The sequence below is a fragment of the Monomorium pharaonis genome, chromosome 4 (assembly GCF_013373865.1).
Source record: "Monomorium pharaonis isolate MP-MQ-018 chromosome 4, ASM1337386v2, whole genome shotgun sequence".
Taxonomy (NCBI): domain Eukaryota; kingdom Metazoa; phylum Arthropoda; class Insecta; order Hymenoptera; family Formicidae; genus Monomorium; species Monomorium pharaonis.
The window spans coordinates 20,820,753-20,836,795 of NC_050470.1; the positions used below are offsets into that span (position 1 = coordinate 20,820,753).

Below are 16,043 nucleotides of genomic sequence, written 5' to 3' on the forward strand. Positions count from 1 at the left end.
GTGAATTAAACTAGTGCTCTGTTTCTATCCTCGGACCGCCTCGGACCGATTCCTCACTCACACATATATACAAAATTTTCTCTGAGGCCTTTTTCTTACCAAAGCTTCTAGCTCATTTCTGCAAGCATTTTATTATTCTTTCAAGTAATAAGATTAGTGCGTCCTAGTTATTTATACGTACAGAGTCTTTAAAACTTATGTGTTGCAGATGAAAGACACGAGACGACTGCACAAAAATATAATTTTCTAACTTTTTTTGTTTTTTACATGAAATTATAGGGAGGCACTATTTATTATTGTCTATACTTTAATTCTGGAGAAGGATTTTTAATTCTATAAAATCAGTAAAAAAATAGGCCTATAATTAAAAATAGTAACGTTCAATCGGTAAAACAGACAACTCCAGCATCCCTTTAAAGGGTTAAGTCGTTACAATGCGCAAATACGCTACAATGATCACGACTACGATAAAGAGCACAAATGATAAGTGTAATATAGCTTTGCTTTATTTTTAAATATCGCTTCGCTTTATTTTTAAATATCTGTATCAGATAAGACATTTTAAAATATCTGTATCAACCTTATTTAAACAGTACAATGAGTTTATCAACTCTACCTCGTGTTTTGGTGACTAGTAATGAAGTACCTGCTGTCGGTATCGATTTGCTCCGCACAAAGTAAGTCTGAATAAACTTAATTGAAATATTTAAAAAGATTGTAGAGATTACTTGTTATTTTTATCATTGTTGACATAGATGCAATGTTACTATTATACCGGAAAGCGTCAGTAAGCGAGAACAAGTATTGCAAGCTCTTCCTGGTCATGACGCTGTATTCCTCGCTGGCCATCATATTGTCAACAGCGAGTTTCTGGACATTGCTGGTAAAGATCCATTTTATTGATTTTCTTGATAATATTTCCACAAATTATGCAATTCAAATGTTCCTATATAATTTCATATTTATTAAAGAAGATATACTATTTAAATTTGATTAAAGTTTTTATAAGGACTTGTTATGGCCTTTTCGTGCTGCGCATCAGATAATGCTAATGCTAATGCTGTAACAGGCATAAATAGACTAAAATGCATAAATAATAACTTTAATATGTCATAACTCCGCCCAAAAAATTGAACAGGCTTTTTTTTCAATTTGTAGGGAAAAGATCATTTTACGATATTTTACGAATTCTTATAAAGGTTGCAAAAAAAATTTATTGCACCCTGTGGAGCGCGTTAAAGTATGAAAATTTTTAAACACAAAACACATATTTTTGAAGAGATGCTGAAAAGAAAAAAGGAGAGAATCAAAATTTGACAAATGCTCTTTAAAGTAGAGACTTCACACTTTAAAATAAAAAAACTTTCCAATACGATAAGTTACAGAATTAATTACTTTTAAGTTACACAATTTAAGAGTGATACCTTTTCATGCTCAGTGCTCATTTTTAGTATTAAAAAGCATAATATAAAAATTGTATAAAATATGTGCATAATATAATCATAATGCTGGTTATTTGATAAAAAAATTTTTTTAGGCGGCTATCTTCTTTTTCATTTTATTCAAAATTATAAAAAAATAATATAATAATTTTAAAAATTTTTAAACGAAATGTAAAGGTCGCTATTGTAATATAGTATTTTTTTACCTTTTAAATAAAATCATCCTTACAAATAATAATATATTACAAAAAATATATACTGAGCAACAAAATTAGCGCAACAAAAATTTGTACAAAAATATTACTTCAATAATCGTAACAACATATTTCAACGAAAATCAAATCAGCTCCGGACACTTGTTCTTATCAGTACAAGCGCCGAATATTTTGAAGTATAGAAATACGATGTATGTACTGAGAATATCACGCAATATGTATCACTTACATTTGTAGAATATATATAACTCATATATGTTCAATAGGATAAGTGATACATATTGCGTGATATTCTCAGTACATACTGCATCATATTCGTATACTTCAAAATATTCGGAGCTTGTACTGACAAGAACAAGTGACCGGAGCTGATTTGATTTTCGTTGAAATATGTTGTTAAACATAAAAAGCTAAGAGACATGTGTTTTTTATATGTGCGAAATTTTATGTTTAGGAGGTGAAACACCCGTTTTCAAAAATTTTTTTTTTTGGAGCGAATATTGTTAGAAGTATAAAAAATACAAACAAATTGTTTAAAATAAAAGTTGTATAGTTTAAAAAGTACTTTAAAGTTGTACAAAAAAAAATTCTTAATTTTTATGTTTAACGAAATATCCCTATCTCAATTTTTTTTATAAATTATTTTTATACATCCCAATGAACACGCTGTGAGCATTTACGGAACATTTATAAAACATATTGCACATAAATGTTACAGACCAGCACAACGAACTAATAATGTGACAAGTATTTGACGTAACGAGACTATAACTGTTACGTATGTCTGTGTTGTCACTTTTTCATTGCATAGTTACGTAACATTTACATAATTTTGTTGACGTCAATAAGCCAAATGTTAATGTTTCGTAAATGTGATGTTACTATTGTAATGTTATTGCGCCATCATGTTTAATACATAACAATTACGTAATTTTGATAACGTCAATGAGCGTAACATAAAAATTTCGTAAATGCAGCATAAATGTAATAATGTTATTGTGACATCATGTTTAATACATAACAATTACGTAATTTTGATGACGTCAATGAGCGTAATATAAAAATTTGGTAAATGCAGCATAAATGTGATAACCCAGCAAACACAAAGTTACATGTAACACGTGTGTTATATTACAATTACATTGTTGAGTGAGAAATTATAACTAACAGGCACGTTACATGTAACTTTGTGTTTGCTGGGAATGTTATTGTGACATCATGTTTAATACGTAACAATTATGTAATTTTGATGACTTCAATGAGCTTAACATAAAAGTTTTGTTAATGTAGCATAAATGTGATAATGTTATTACGACATCATATATCTTTAACACTTTCCGTGCCACGTGAATCACTGTAATCCATTCTGGACTTCCCACTGTTATTATTATTACTTATTAATTATTTATTAAGCATAAGAAGAAATATAATTTTATTAAATAAAAATAAAAATAATAATTTGTTAAATAATAAATAATTTACAATTATGCGGAAATTTTGATTATAGCCTCTTGTAATTATTATATCTTTTTAGTTTACATACTGCATTTAGTAAAATAGTTTTGTAGTTAGTATATACGCAATCTATTAAAATCAATAACATTCTACTTGAACCAGGTAAAATCTATTTACATATCAGCCGATTAGAACTTATTCTATATTATATAAATTTAAAAAGTATGTAGTTCGCGGATTGCCGCTAGGCGACGCACGCGGCATCTTTCTCCTAATGCAATTTACACTCCAAAGGCTACATAAACAGACCACCCACGATGACAGAAACCGGATCAATCTATGTTATCATAGTGAGCTTTCGGGGCATATGTATTTTTTATTACGTCTTAAAGACACATCTTAGCTGTTATGGCTAAATTTTAGCTTCGGTAAGAAATCCTTTTTAAGAAAAATTAAGTAAAAACGACATAATAGTTACAAGAAGAATCTTTCTGGTACGTAATTTTATACGAGCATTTTACGTTAATTTATACGTAAAAGTCAGCTTATACGTAAAAGTAACGTTATTTTATACGTAAATGTGACTTCGTATACGTAAAAGTAATGTTATTTTATACGAAACCATTATGTGTATATTCCCTCTCTCTTTTTCCGATTTTGTTGCCCAGAATATGCTGACATTTTGACCAAATTGTAACTGGAAAATGACGTAACTATTACGAGAACAGTGGAACGTTGTTCCATAATGATCACATAAATGTTACGAATCAGTGTTTACTGGGATAGTTGAATTCAAAAAAAAATTTAATTTAACAGAAAAAAATTTTTTTAATTGGAATGGAATAGTCTGTTAAATAAAAAAAAATTGTTACATGTGCATCGAAAATGGTCCCTTTCATGTCACTTTTCTGTGGGTAAAGTCGCGGATTTCAATACTAACATTATTACACATTTTGTTCTCTAATAGATAGCGTAAACAAAAAACTTCCCAGTATGACTTTTTCAGTATGTTTCGCGTTTCAGCGTATCTAACTTTGACTGATCTGTCAATTTGTAAGAACTCAAGACATTCAAGGAATCACACATTCGATGCACGGATAACAAAAAATAAAGTATGCAACACTAGCGTAACGGCCTTTTGCATCTTGTGCGGATGAACGCCCTCGCCTACGATTCATGCGTCCATTCTTCGTACTCGCGCACAAAAGGTTTACTTTACGCCTTTGTTACATAATGTACTATTTTTTTACACTTTTAAAAAGTACTTTTAAAACTGTACAACTTTTATTTAAAAATTTTTTTCTCTTTTATACTTTTAACAATATTCGCTCCAAAAGAGAAAAATCTTTTTGTTCAAAGAGGTGTTTCACTCCCTAAATATGAAATTCTGCACGTATCACAAAAATACATGTTTGTTAGATTTTTATGTGTAACAACATATTTCAAAGAGAATCAAATCGACTCCGGATACTTGTAACATGATTCCTTGTAAAAGTAAATAACAAAGGCGGATATTAGATTAAACTCACAATCAGTATTTTCTGAGAATATCACAGTACGTATTTTGAATATTCTGAAAATATCAACAATACACTTTTATGATATTCTCCGAACATTCTCAAGATATTTTAATGCTGTTAGGGTTTTTAAATTGATATATGCAATATTATTGTAAACTACGCATAATTACTTTGTTTTTTATTTCTACAAAATTGCTCTAACATTTTTTCATCAGAATTATTAGAACACAAGACAAATAATACTATTTTTAATTTAAAGCATAATTAAAGTGAGTGACAGTGAAAATGAGTATTTACCTTTTGTACCTTAAAATATGCTAACTTTTTGCTTATAATTTAAAAATTAAACTTTGAATAAATTTTTGCTAAAGAAAAAATCGTCTCAGAATTCGATTTGTCTCAGAATCTGTCTGCTGAAGGACAGGTGGTTATTTTGAATCACCCTATATAAAAAGATTTTAAAAATTAATATTATACTTAAATTGTTTATTTTTAAAAAATTGGTTTAAATTTAAATTTTTCACCAAAAAATGTTTTAATTAAAAATGTAGATATAATATTTTTGGCTTGACGTAAATCTTTTTCTTTTTTTAGATTTTGTTCAATATACCTATTGTTAAAAAAAAGTAAATATATGAAATGTATATTTTTCTCAAGAAGTATGAAAAGCAATTTCAGAATTTTATCGCGCTACAATTTAACGAATTCGATTTTTGTTTTTCAGGACCAAATTTAAAAGTCGTGTCAACAATGTCCGCAGGATACGATCATTTAGATGTTCCAGAAATTAAAAAAAGAGGAATCAAAGTCGGACATACGCCGGTGGTATTATCTGCTGCAGTCGCGGAAATGGCAGTGCTCTTGTTATTATCCGCGGCGAGACGTGCGCATGAGGGTCGTATAAAGCTGGAACAGTAACTGTTTTATTTCATTTTAGATTATAATTTACAATTGGATTACATTTTATTTAATTGATATCAAAATTCTCTCGCTTAAAATCTAATAAAATTAAATAGAAAAATTAACGACATAAATTAAAGCATATTTTTATTTAATCAATATTATGCTTGTAACATTCTCATATGTTCATGCACTTCTCAATAATGTCCTGTGGAATTTCGTGCCAAATTTGCTTAAGTGCTTTTCTCAACTTGTCAATTTTAACATTCGAAAATGCAAACTTCCAGTTTTCCATTGTTTTTTTGCGGAGCGCTATACGTTGATCTATTCACGAGTAAGAAGCGATGAAAGTCAAAAAGACCATTTTTTAAATAAAATCTCAATAACTCGCTCAAAAATAATAACACAGCGATGAATGGCTACTCAAAATAAAGAGAAAAGATTTCGCCGTAAGATGCAATTACAGAAAGTCTTCGCGATTTTTTCCACAGCTGGTGTAGTGCAGCAAAGTTGCATAAAAATTTTTATTTTGACAGGTCAAGTTTTATCATTGTGCCGTTTCGTGAAAAAAAAAGATAATTGAAATCGCTAAAATTTATTCAGGAGTAGAGAATTCAAGTTTTAAAATGCTTTTTAGAAAATGAAAATGCGATGATTTTTCGTGGTGTTACTTGTGGTACTTATTTGAAATTATGCAAAATTTCGACACAAATTTTCGTATGCGTTAATTTTGTTGAACAGAGTATATCGGATCTCTTTTTAACACATATAATAAGTATATATTTTCTTATGTAATTTATATTAATTATTTTAATTCATAGGAAGTTTGACAATATGTGAGTAAATTTGAATAATTTAACATAATAAGATAAAGTAAAAATTATGAATAATAGAATTATAATTAAGGTTTCGTTTTTTATGTATAAATATTTATATATATGCGTGTTTTAGGATTTTTTACATGAATATTTAAAATTACAAAATTAAGAATAACAAAATTTCGGTGTTTTGTTTTTTAATTATAAATATTAAAATATTTGGATGTTTTAAGAATGCTTTGTCTGCTCAGGCCCAACACAAAAAGTGGCACAGGGGCCCAAGTAAAAAAAATACTCAAATAATCATTTTGTTGCATTTTTTGCTGTAATAATCTAAAATTATAAAAAAAAACAAATATAAAGAGCTCGTTAATGCTAAGCAAAAATAATACGATAAACAGGTCAATATATCGAGCCATATCCTAATACAATATAATTTATTAAATAAAAAATATATAATTATAAATGTGATTAAAAAACAACTGTGTTAAAAATGTTAAACAAATTTTGAAACGTTTTTTGACTATACATAGTCTTCTCCAGTAGTAATAAATTACCAATATTTATGAACTTAAACATAAGTGAAATAACGCAAACAAAATTATAATAATCAGTTAAAAAATGATGACTATAAAACAACGCATATCGTCTATAAAAATGTATCATAACAAATAAAAACGTGAACGAATAAATAATCCAATCAAATGAATAATAAAATTTTTCCGCAAATCTTAAAAGGACAGAATAGATAGTCAAAAAGTCTTGTCGAGAAAACTAAAAAATCAAACGCGATGGAATACGTGTAATTTATGAATAACATAAACTATGCGTATTGCAAAAAACGATTAACTTATGTATGTTCCCAGACAATATTAGAACGAGCAACAAACACGCAGAGTATTCGACAAAGCGCCAAAAACAAGTGTAATGTTCGGTAGTCAAAGGCAGAATGATTTCTTTTGACAGTCAATTTAACCACCAATTTGAACTTTTCTATAAAATTTCATGAAAATCTGTTCATTTTCATTTAGCAGCGAAACTTTCTCAAGCATTTTTTTGCATGAATATTTAAAATTACAAACTCAAAAATAGCAAAATCTCAATGAAAGCTTAATTTTTTTATTATTTCTAAATATCTGTGTTTTAGGCATTTTTACATAAGTTTTACACATCTATAATTAAAGATAAAATCTTATAATTGCAATTTTATTATTCTTTATTTTTGATAATTCTTACTCATCAAGAATCACTCTTTAAATTTTCTCTCACCTGTTGCCTAAATATTCTATATAAATATAAATTTAGCTAAAACAATTCATTTTTTTTCTATTTCGTCTTTTTATCGGATTGTTTAATAAAAAACTAAATAGAGTAGTATAATAAATACACATACACAATATGTTTCAGAGGTCACTCAAAATCAGGACCGCAGTGGCTACTGGGACAAGATTTACGAGATTCTACAGTCGGCATTTTTGGTCTAGGAAATATTGGTCAAGAAATAGTTAAACGATTAAAGGGATTTGAAGTGGGGCGCTTTATTTATACCGGACATTCACGCAAGAAAGCAGGTGCGTTTAAGAATCATTAGGAGTTTAAACTATTTTTTCATTTCAATATCTTACATATCTAAATCTTCTGTCCTTTATTTTATAGAGTTCTCAATTACAAAATATAGATTAATATATGTTTTATTAATTTTATTTATTATGTTTATTCCCAAATATATAGATTCTTCAAAATTTATTGTTAATTAAGTAGTTAATTAAATAGATTTTTAATAATAAATCTAAATAATTACATAAATCTTTAATAAATTTATTGCTCGCAAAAAAATTTTTTTCGCGAATTCATTTACAATTAGAATGAATTAAAATAAGATTATATAAATCTTTTAAATATAATTCATAACACATTATTCTTTAGAACAAATAATATGATTCAGGTGATGAACTAGGAGCTATATTTGTACCCCAGGATGAACTTCTAGAAAATAGTGATTTTCTCATAATTGCGGCACCCTTAACTAATGAAACCCAAGGACTTTTTAACGACAGCGTTTTCGACAAGATGAAGAAAACGGCTGTTTTGGTGAACATATCTCGTGGTCAAATTGTCAATACCGATTCACTTGTAAAAGCTCTGCGTAATAAAAAGATATTCGCTGCCGGATTAGACGTCACCGATCCAGAACCGCTGCCACCAGGACATGACCTTCTAGAACTACCTAATGTTGGTCGGTAATTTTTTATTTTTTATTTTCATATGTTATTCCTTTTTATTATTTATATATACTAGACACCACAGACACATGCTTCACGCGCGTTACTTAACTTTTTACTTTTTAAAAATAAATTACAACGATAATTGTATAGATAATATCTATACAAATTTGATAACTATAAAAATCGCACAGCTACTCTTGCAACACGAAATAAGCAACGAGAGAACCAATTGGCATCGCGGAAAAAAAGCAACAATAAATTTGATACGATATATGCGAATACCATTACATGCACTTTTTAAGAAAAAACACTTGAGGACCTTTTTATTATACACTTGAATATTCAAAAAATCAATCGTAAGTGTTGCATTTAATGTTGTGCTCTCAGGATTACATAATTTCAAAATGTTCAGAAATGTATAAATAATGTACGGAAATCAAAAACTTTTTTTTACAAATTAAATTGAATTTCATTTCTTCATTCAAATCTGAATCAACCCAATCGATAAAATTCTATTAATTCGAATCAAATCAAATCGAATTAAATCGAACTGAATCTTTAAAACATAACTTTCAATTAACAACGTAACATATTCAAAGGAATATATGTATATACTTACAAGGGACCCAACTGTCACTCACGGATTCTAATAAAACTTTGTACACTTGTAAAACTATACAAAATAATAAACACATATTTTTTCGGCGGAGAAGCGATTTTAAGGGTAGAAACAACCCTTTGTATTGTTACGCGCGCGCTCGCGGAAATGAGGAAACACTCTTTTAACTCTCAAAACGAACGACTTTATTAGAAGCGTTTACAACTAACGACCGAACTGGCTCGATGCCTCTTAACAACTGTTTGTTGATTCCCGTCAATTCCGTTGCCCGGCTCCAGACAGCTGACCGCCACCGCCGATCGACATCACCGATTTGACAGCTGACTCGCGGCCGGAGAGTATACCGGGCAGTTGTATACGGACTTTGTATCGCAAAAAATTTAAGTTTCATAAAAAATTGTTCTAAACAAAAGTTGTAGAGTGTAAAAAGATCTATTTACTGGCGCCATGAGTTTAACCTTCGATGGCGTCGCCAAGGTTAGGACGAGGCCACCTTGAATCTTCGCAATAAAAGATTCCTCCACTTTTTATTGCATTCTTGTAGAGACCTTCTCAAGACCTTTTCAAAGCAATATAATTTTACTAACTTTAAGTAAACTGTTTCGAAGTTATCGAGCTTTTTATGCAGATGTCTCACCCACAAAGGCAAGAAATCCAAATACAAATTCGATTCCTAGATTGGAAGATGGTCCAGCCATCCAAGGCAAGATCGGTGGCTGATCCAGCCAATCAAGGCAAGATCAGACGAGTATCCAGCCATCCAAGGCAAGATCAGTGACTGATCCAGCCAATCAAGGCAAGATTAGAGGAGTATCCGTTTTGATTAGAAATATTTACTTGCTCATATTAGTTTGAGAATTTATTAGCAGTAGCTTTTGCAATAGTGATAATTCTTAAATATATGTGTCATGTATAAAGATTTTGTACACCAAGCACATTTTATCACAGCTATGTCACTGCACAAATTATACGCTGGTGCACAGCTTTTAAAGCAATAATCTATTTAGGTGATCTGTTCTGTAAGTAACCTTTTTTATACCATGCATATTTTAAATTCAATATAAAATAATTATATCCATCACTAAGATCCGATGTAGACCGTTAGGCGATTTACAATTCATTGATATATTTAATATTTTACAAGATTCAGAAATCTAGGGGAAGAAAACTAATTATAAATGATAGATTAAAGCTGAATGATATTGTTCCGCAAGTGTAAATTTATATCATAATCGCGGAGAACGACTATGTCTGAAAAATGTCAAAGAACATTTTTCCATGGCCTAAAGAAATGTACATACATCGAGTGGTTGGATCTTACCTGTTGTGCCTGCAGGTATGGTCAGAATTTTAGGCATTCTATTTGTTTCTGCGACTTCTTCAAACGTTTTAAAATTCTAACCATTCCAGGAATAAAAAAATAGCACATTTTTATCACTAGATGATGGCAAAAACACCTCTTTAAACCAAGTTCTTATAAGATTTAATATCAATTTACCTGACTTTGAAGCTAACACAAAAATGTTTTTTGCATTCAGTAAATTTTCTTGCACTCGAGGTCAGAAATTTCCTCTTTTTTCTTGCGAGACTATTAGTAAGGGTGACAGTAAACACCGTTTGCAAAAACTACAGGCTGGATAGTGTAGTTATGAGTTATCGAATGAACAGGCTGTGTCAATGCTTCAACATTTTTTAGGTCTTTAAATGATAGTGTACATCCTGTATGCATCTCCAAATTAAAACCGGATTGATCGGAATTGAAAACATTTTTTCTACAACTTGCGTAATAATAGTTTTTACATTGTTCACGAAGTCGACAGTTTCTTTTTCTAGTTTGTCTTTCTCAACTATCGATTTCTGTATGATGAATTTGTTAATTTTTCTGGAAACGATTCTATGTCCTTTTTTAAATAAGTAAAGCTATTTTTTAGAAGCTTGGCGATAAATAAGGCGATAAAGAAACTTCATCTCAAGCTTTTAAGCCCATCTACGAAGATCCAAATCATAAACTGTCACTGATTTATTTAAAGCTTCTTTAAACCGATCTAGTACGTATTGAGAAATTCTTCTTAATTTCTCAAATTGAGTTCCATCATTCGAAACTTGTTTTTCTCAACGGTATAACTGTCGGCTTGATTTCAGACTTGAATTTTGACTGAACCGACGCAAATTTATGTTTCTGCCCTGATTTCCAATATTCAACTGCTTTTTTCTTATACTCTTGAGTAATTTCTTTATTTTAAGTGAAACTCGAATCCATTTCCGTTTCCACGTTTACCACATCATCATGATCTTTGTACTCGATCACAGTTGCATTTGAATTAAAATTTGCATCATAGTCGTTGAAGTGTAATTCTTCATGAACTTCCATGAAAAGAGAATTGTCAATCGCATCCTTTATCAAAATTTCCAATTGTTGGTTAAAAGCTCTCTCATTTTCAGTTATAGAAGTTTCAATATCGTACTGTGATGTATCAAAAGCTATCTTCAATAATTTCAAAATATTTTTTAAATTTATGATCATGCTCGAGGAGTAAAAACTAAAATAATAATTCGACGAGCAAGGAAGTTGATGTAGTGTTGAATGGCTCGTATAAGTAATCGAAAGCTGCGATGTATGATTAAATATCTTTTATTAAATTATGTCATTACAAAATATTTTAATTTAGTAATGTTTATTCACGACCCCGTTGAAAAAATGAGATAAAAATCCAGATGGTTATCCACATGTATGGTTATCCATATGGAATTTATACAAAACCATCTAAAATCCATGGGAATCCACATACATGTGGATAACCATTTGGATTTCCATCTCATCTTTTCAACGGGAGATAGATTATAACATAGTGATGAAATAAGTACAAAATAAAGCTGTCATCCAAATGAGATCCCTCAAGAGACCAGTAAATAAATAGACAAAACAAATGCTTTAAAAAAGTATGAAAAATAAGTTGACTATACCGCAAGTAATACGGATAAGACAAAAGAAACAGTTAATCGTTTTTCGTCTCTAAAATTGATTTGTTTCGAAGGGATGATTAATCAAATCTTAAGAGGGTAGTCTATCGCATTAAAAAAAAATTGACTTTTTTGTATATTTTGCAAGTATAAAATATAGAAAAGATGTCTGCAAAGCCCGATTTGCAAAATTAACAAAGTTATAGCATCTGGCCTTATCGTGCGCAGTGGTGCAAGATTTGAGCCGCTCGGACCTCGGGTGCTCTCAGGGCACCTCAGGGCATCGGCTCGACTGTATTCGTGCCTCGGGTCTCGGGCTGGCTCAAAACAACTTACTTAAAGTTAATAAAATTATGTTGCATTGAAAAAGTCTCGAGCAGGTCTATAAGAATGCAATAAAAAGTGGAGAGTTCTATTGCAAAGATTCAAGGTGGCCTTGTTCTAACTTGGCAACGCCATCGAAGGTCAAACTCATGACGCCACCCAGTGAGAAACGATAATGAATTCGACATCAATTTGACGTCGAATCGATGTCGATTCGATGATTTCGACGTCGAATCGATGTCGATTCGATGTACTATTTCTCACTGGGCAGTAAATAGATCTTTTTACACCCTACAACTTTTATTTGAAATTTTTTTATAAAACTTAATTTTTTGACATACAAAGTCTGTATACCCAAACAGCACCAGATATCGTGCGAATATTCTACTCTCATACGGAATGTATTGTGATCGTACCGAATATACGTAAAACATTCATATAACGTCTCAGTAGAATGTCATTTTGGTATATCCTCAAAATAAACTTAGAATATAGCAACTGAACTTTGCAACTCCTACTAAATGTACTGAGATTATATCTAATATACTCAAAACGTTCGTAGAATATCCTATGACATATCTCATGTATATCTATCACATATTTCCAAAATAACCGCGTAATATCGAAAGTGAATCATGTCAACGCTATCTGTGATCTGTAACGTTACGCATTTTCATCTGCCGTGTGACGCAGACACGTGGTAAAGTGCAGAGTGTGAACGTGCAAACACGAACTCACGGACAACGTGGTTTTCTCAGGAATTACGCCCAGATAACTCTGGTACGCACATAAGATATAATATAGTAACGTAAATTATAATAATATACATATATATATATATATATATATATATATATATATATATATATTATTTAGGTTATAATCTACAATTATCTGAGCATAATTTCCCAACGCACCCCAGCGTATTCAACAGATATTACACTTCATTTCTCGCGATAGCTTCCTGATGTGCGAAATGATTAATTCCTCTTCTTCTTTCGTAATTCTTGCTAATTCCGTATGTTTAATTCCTTGTTCCTTATTCCTCTCATTATGCATAAGCCCATATAATGCGAACATACTGAAATATAGAAGGATTTGGTTTTAACTGTTTCCGTAATCTATATAATATCAGTTGTCCGTCAATTCAGTAGATCTTTTGCAGTAAGCAGTAATATTCCGTCGCAGTCGTACCGTGACTTTTGGATAATTGGATAGAAAAGTTTCATAATCATAAAGTAACTGCAGTAGAACAAGGGCTCCGTAATTACGAACACAATAATCTTGACTACATTTTATTATTACTCGGTATACAAAACAGTATGGCTTGCGCCGATTTCACTATTACTTATTAAGGACAAAATGACTTGCGCCGGCGAAATGACTATATCGCTCGGCTTCTCGAAGGCAAGTGAGTCGCATTATATTTCTCGAACTATATGCGACTCACCGGTTGCGATTACGTCAGATCGCGCACGCGTATTAAAAGACAACGCTGGAGCCGTTTCCGGCTACGGGAACGCCACTCTGGCAGCTCCATAACCAAAATCGCAGTGGTTCTCTATTCATACCTTTCAGCTCGGCCGTTCTGACACTCGACATCGTCCCGAGGTTGCTATTACAAAACATGATTTATTTTATTTTCTTTTCCATATTACAATCTAATTAATTCTACTTAAAACTAACTAAAACTAATCAGTTACGCTTACACTATATATTATAAACTAATCAATCACGCTTACAATATATATATATATATCTGACAAGTAGTAGTTGAACGCATTTCGCTCATTTTCTTCTTGTACAATGATCATCTAGTCAATAATCACATATATCTGAAACTACAGTTATAATAAACAATGTTGGCATTATTCGATTTTTTCTACGGGTTTTACCCAGTATTTAATTCGGAAGAGAGAACCGTGTCTAGCGATTTTGATTTCAAATTAAAGCCTGGAATGTCTGTGATCACATAACGATTATTGCCCAGTACTTTCTTTATGTAGTAAGGACCCTTATAGTGAGGCTTAAATTTGTTACTTTCCCCAGGTTTTAATTGAGTATTTCGAATTAGAACATAATCGCCTTCAGCATACTTAGTAGGCAGTTTACTTCCGCTCTCCCGATAAGTTTTATTGTAATTTCTAATTTTCTCATTTGCTTCTGTCGCTATTTCTCTCGCTTTCTCTCTTACGTCCGATATATTCGCGTCAATTTGCGCTAGATCTTTGGTCAGTTGAGCAAACTTATAATCTACATGATTTTGCTGTTCATAACCTAACAATAATTTCGAGGGACTACCCTTTATCACAGAATGATGAGTATTGTTTATAATGTACTACAGGTCGCTAATACGAGTTGCCCAATCATCCGGATCGGTAAGTAATTTAGTCAAGGCGCTTTTTAAGTATTGACTCTCTCTACTATGCCATTCGCCCAAGGGGCTGCAACGGTTACCTTTCGATGCTTAATATTTAAGCTATCTGTAAATTCCGTAAAATCTTTGGCAGTGAACGCAGTTCCACGATCTGTAACAATTTCTCCTGGTTTACCGAAAATACTAAATATTCTACATAAACATTTGATCACTTCTTTCGTACCTGTCGACCTCGTGGCAAACAACCATGTAAAGCGTGAGAACGCGTCAACAACAACCAGTATGTGTTTGTATCCTTTTACCGTTTCGGGCAAAGAACCGAAATGATCAGCGTGAATTGTTTCCATCGGTAGCCTTGGGGCTGGGAACAACGAAGTTTCTTTTTCGAAACGGTTTGCAGAGCTGTTAGCCATTATACATGTAAAACAATTTTCTACATAATCATGAACTCTTTTACGCATGGCGGGAAACCAAAAATTTTGTACGATCGTATCGTCTTCTCGGTACCGCAGTGTGCCATATCATCGTGATGTGCACGTAAGATATTGTTGCGCTTCCCGAAGCACTCTCACTCTTCCACCAACACACACTCTTCCGCTCGCGAGCGCGGCGGAATAAAAACACGCTTTTGGCAAACGAGAAACTTTATTAAAAGCTGCGAACACAATTACAACTATTCCGAGCACGTCCGCACGAGTTGACGTCTCAGGAAGTTCTAAACAAAACCATTTGTTTATACATAACTAAGCAACGCCGGGGCCGATAGACTCAGCTGACTGAAGCAATCGATATATTGATTTTTCGCGTTAAGCTTGCGCTCACAACGCGCGCAAAGCTCACGCTCGCGAAGTTCACGTTCGCAACACTACCCCCCTTCTTCAGAATTGTCGTCCCGACAATTCAGGGAGAATTTCTTCGAGGAAAACTTCCTGGGCTTAGTTTCAGACGTTCTTGCTCTACCCTGAGCCGCAGCCACAGGTTACCGAGCGACGCCTTCTTCTCCTCCACCTGCCGAAACTTCCGCTCATCCCCTTCTTGGAAGTGGCCAGCTTCCAGAGCGATGCACGGAGTCTCAACTTCCCGAAGCGAAGAACTCGCCCGTCTTCCTCTTCCCACATCGACGACGCTTCTCTCTTCACAAGAGACTTGCGCCCTTCTTGCTTGCATTTCAGACAAGGGGGGGGGGA

General features: G+C 32.1%; 1 protein-coding gene across 1 annotated transcript in view; it reads left to right on the forward strand.

The window, feature by feature from the left end:
- The window catches only part of LOC105833190 (glyoxylate reductase/hydroxypyruvate reductase), a 69,275-nt gene that overhangs the window by 26,278 nt on the left and 26,954 nt on the right, over positions 1-16,043 (forward strand). Inside the window, exons 2-6 of the mRNA XM_036285421.1 lie at positions 594-677; positions 756-883; positions 5,357-5,546; positions 7,758-7,921; positions 8,296-8,586. Of these exons, the coding sequence (XP_036141314.1) occupies positions 598-677; positions 756-883; positions 5,357-5,546; positions 7,758-7,921; positions 8,296-8,586 (853 nt within the window). The 5' untranslated portion in view covers positions 594-597. The remainder of the gene's footprint in view (positions 1-593; positions 678-755; positions 884-5,356; positions 5,547-7,757; positions 7,922-8,295; positions 8,587-16,043) is intronic.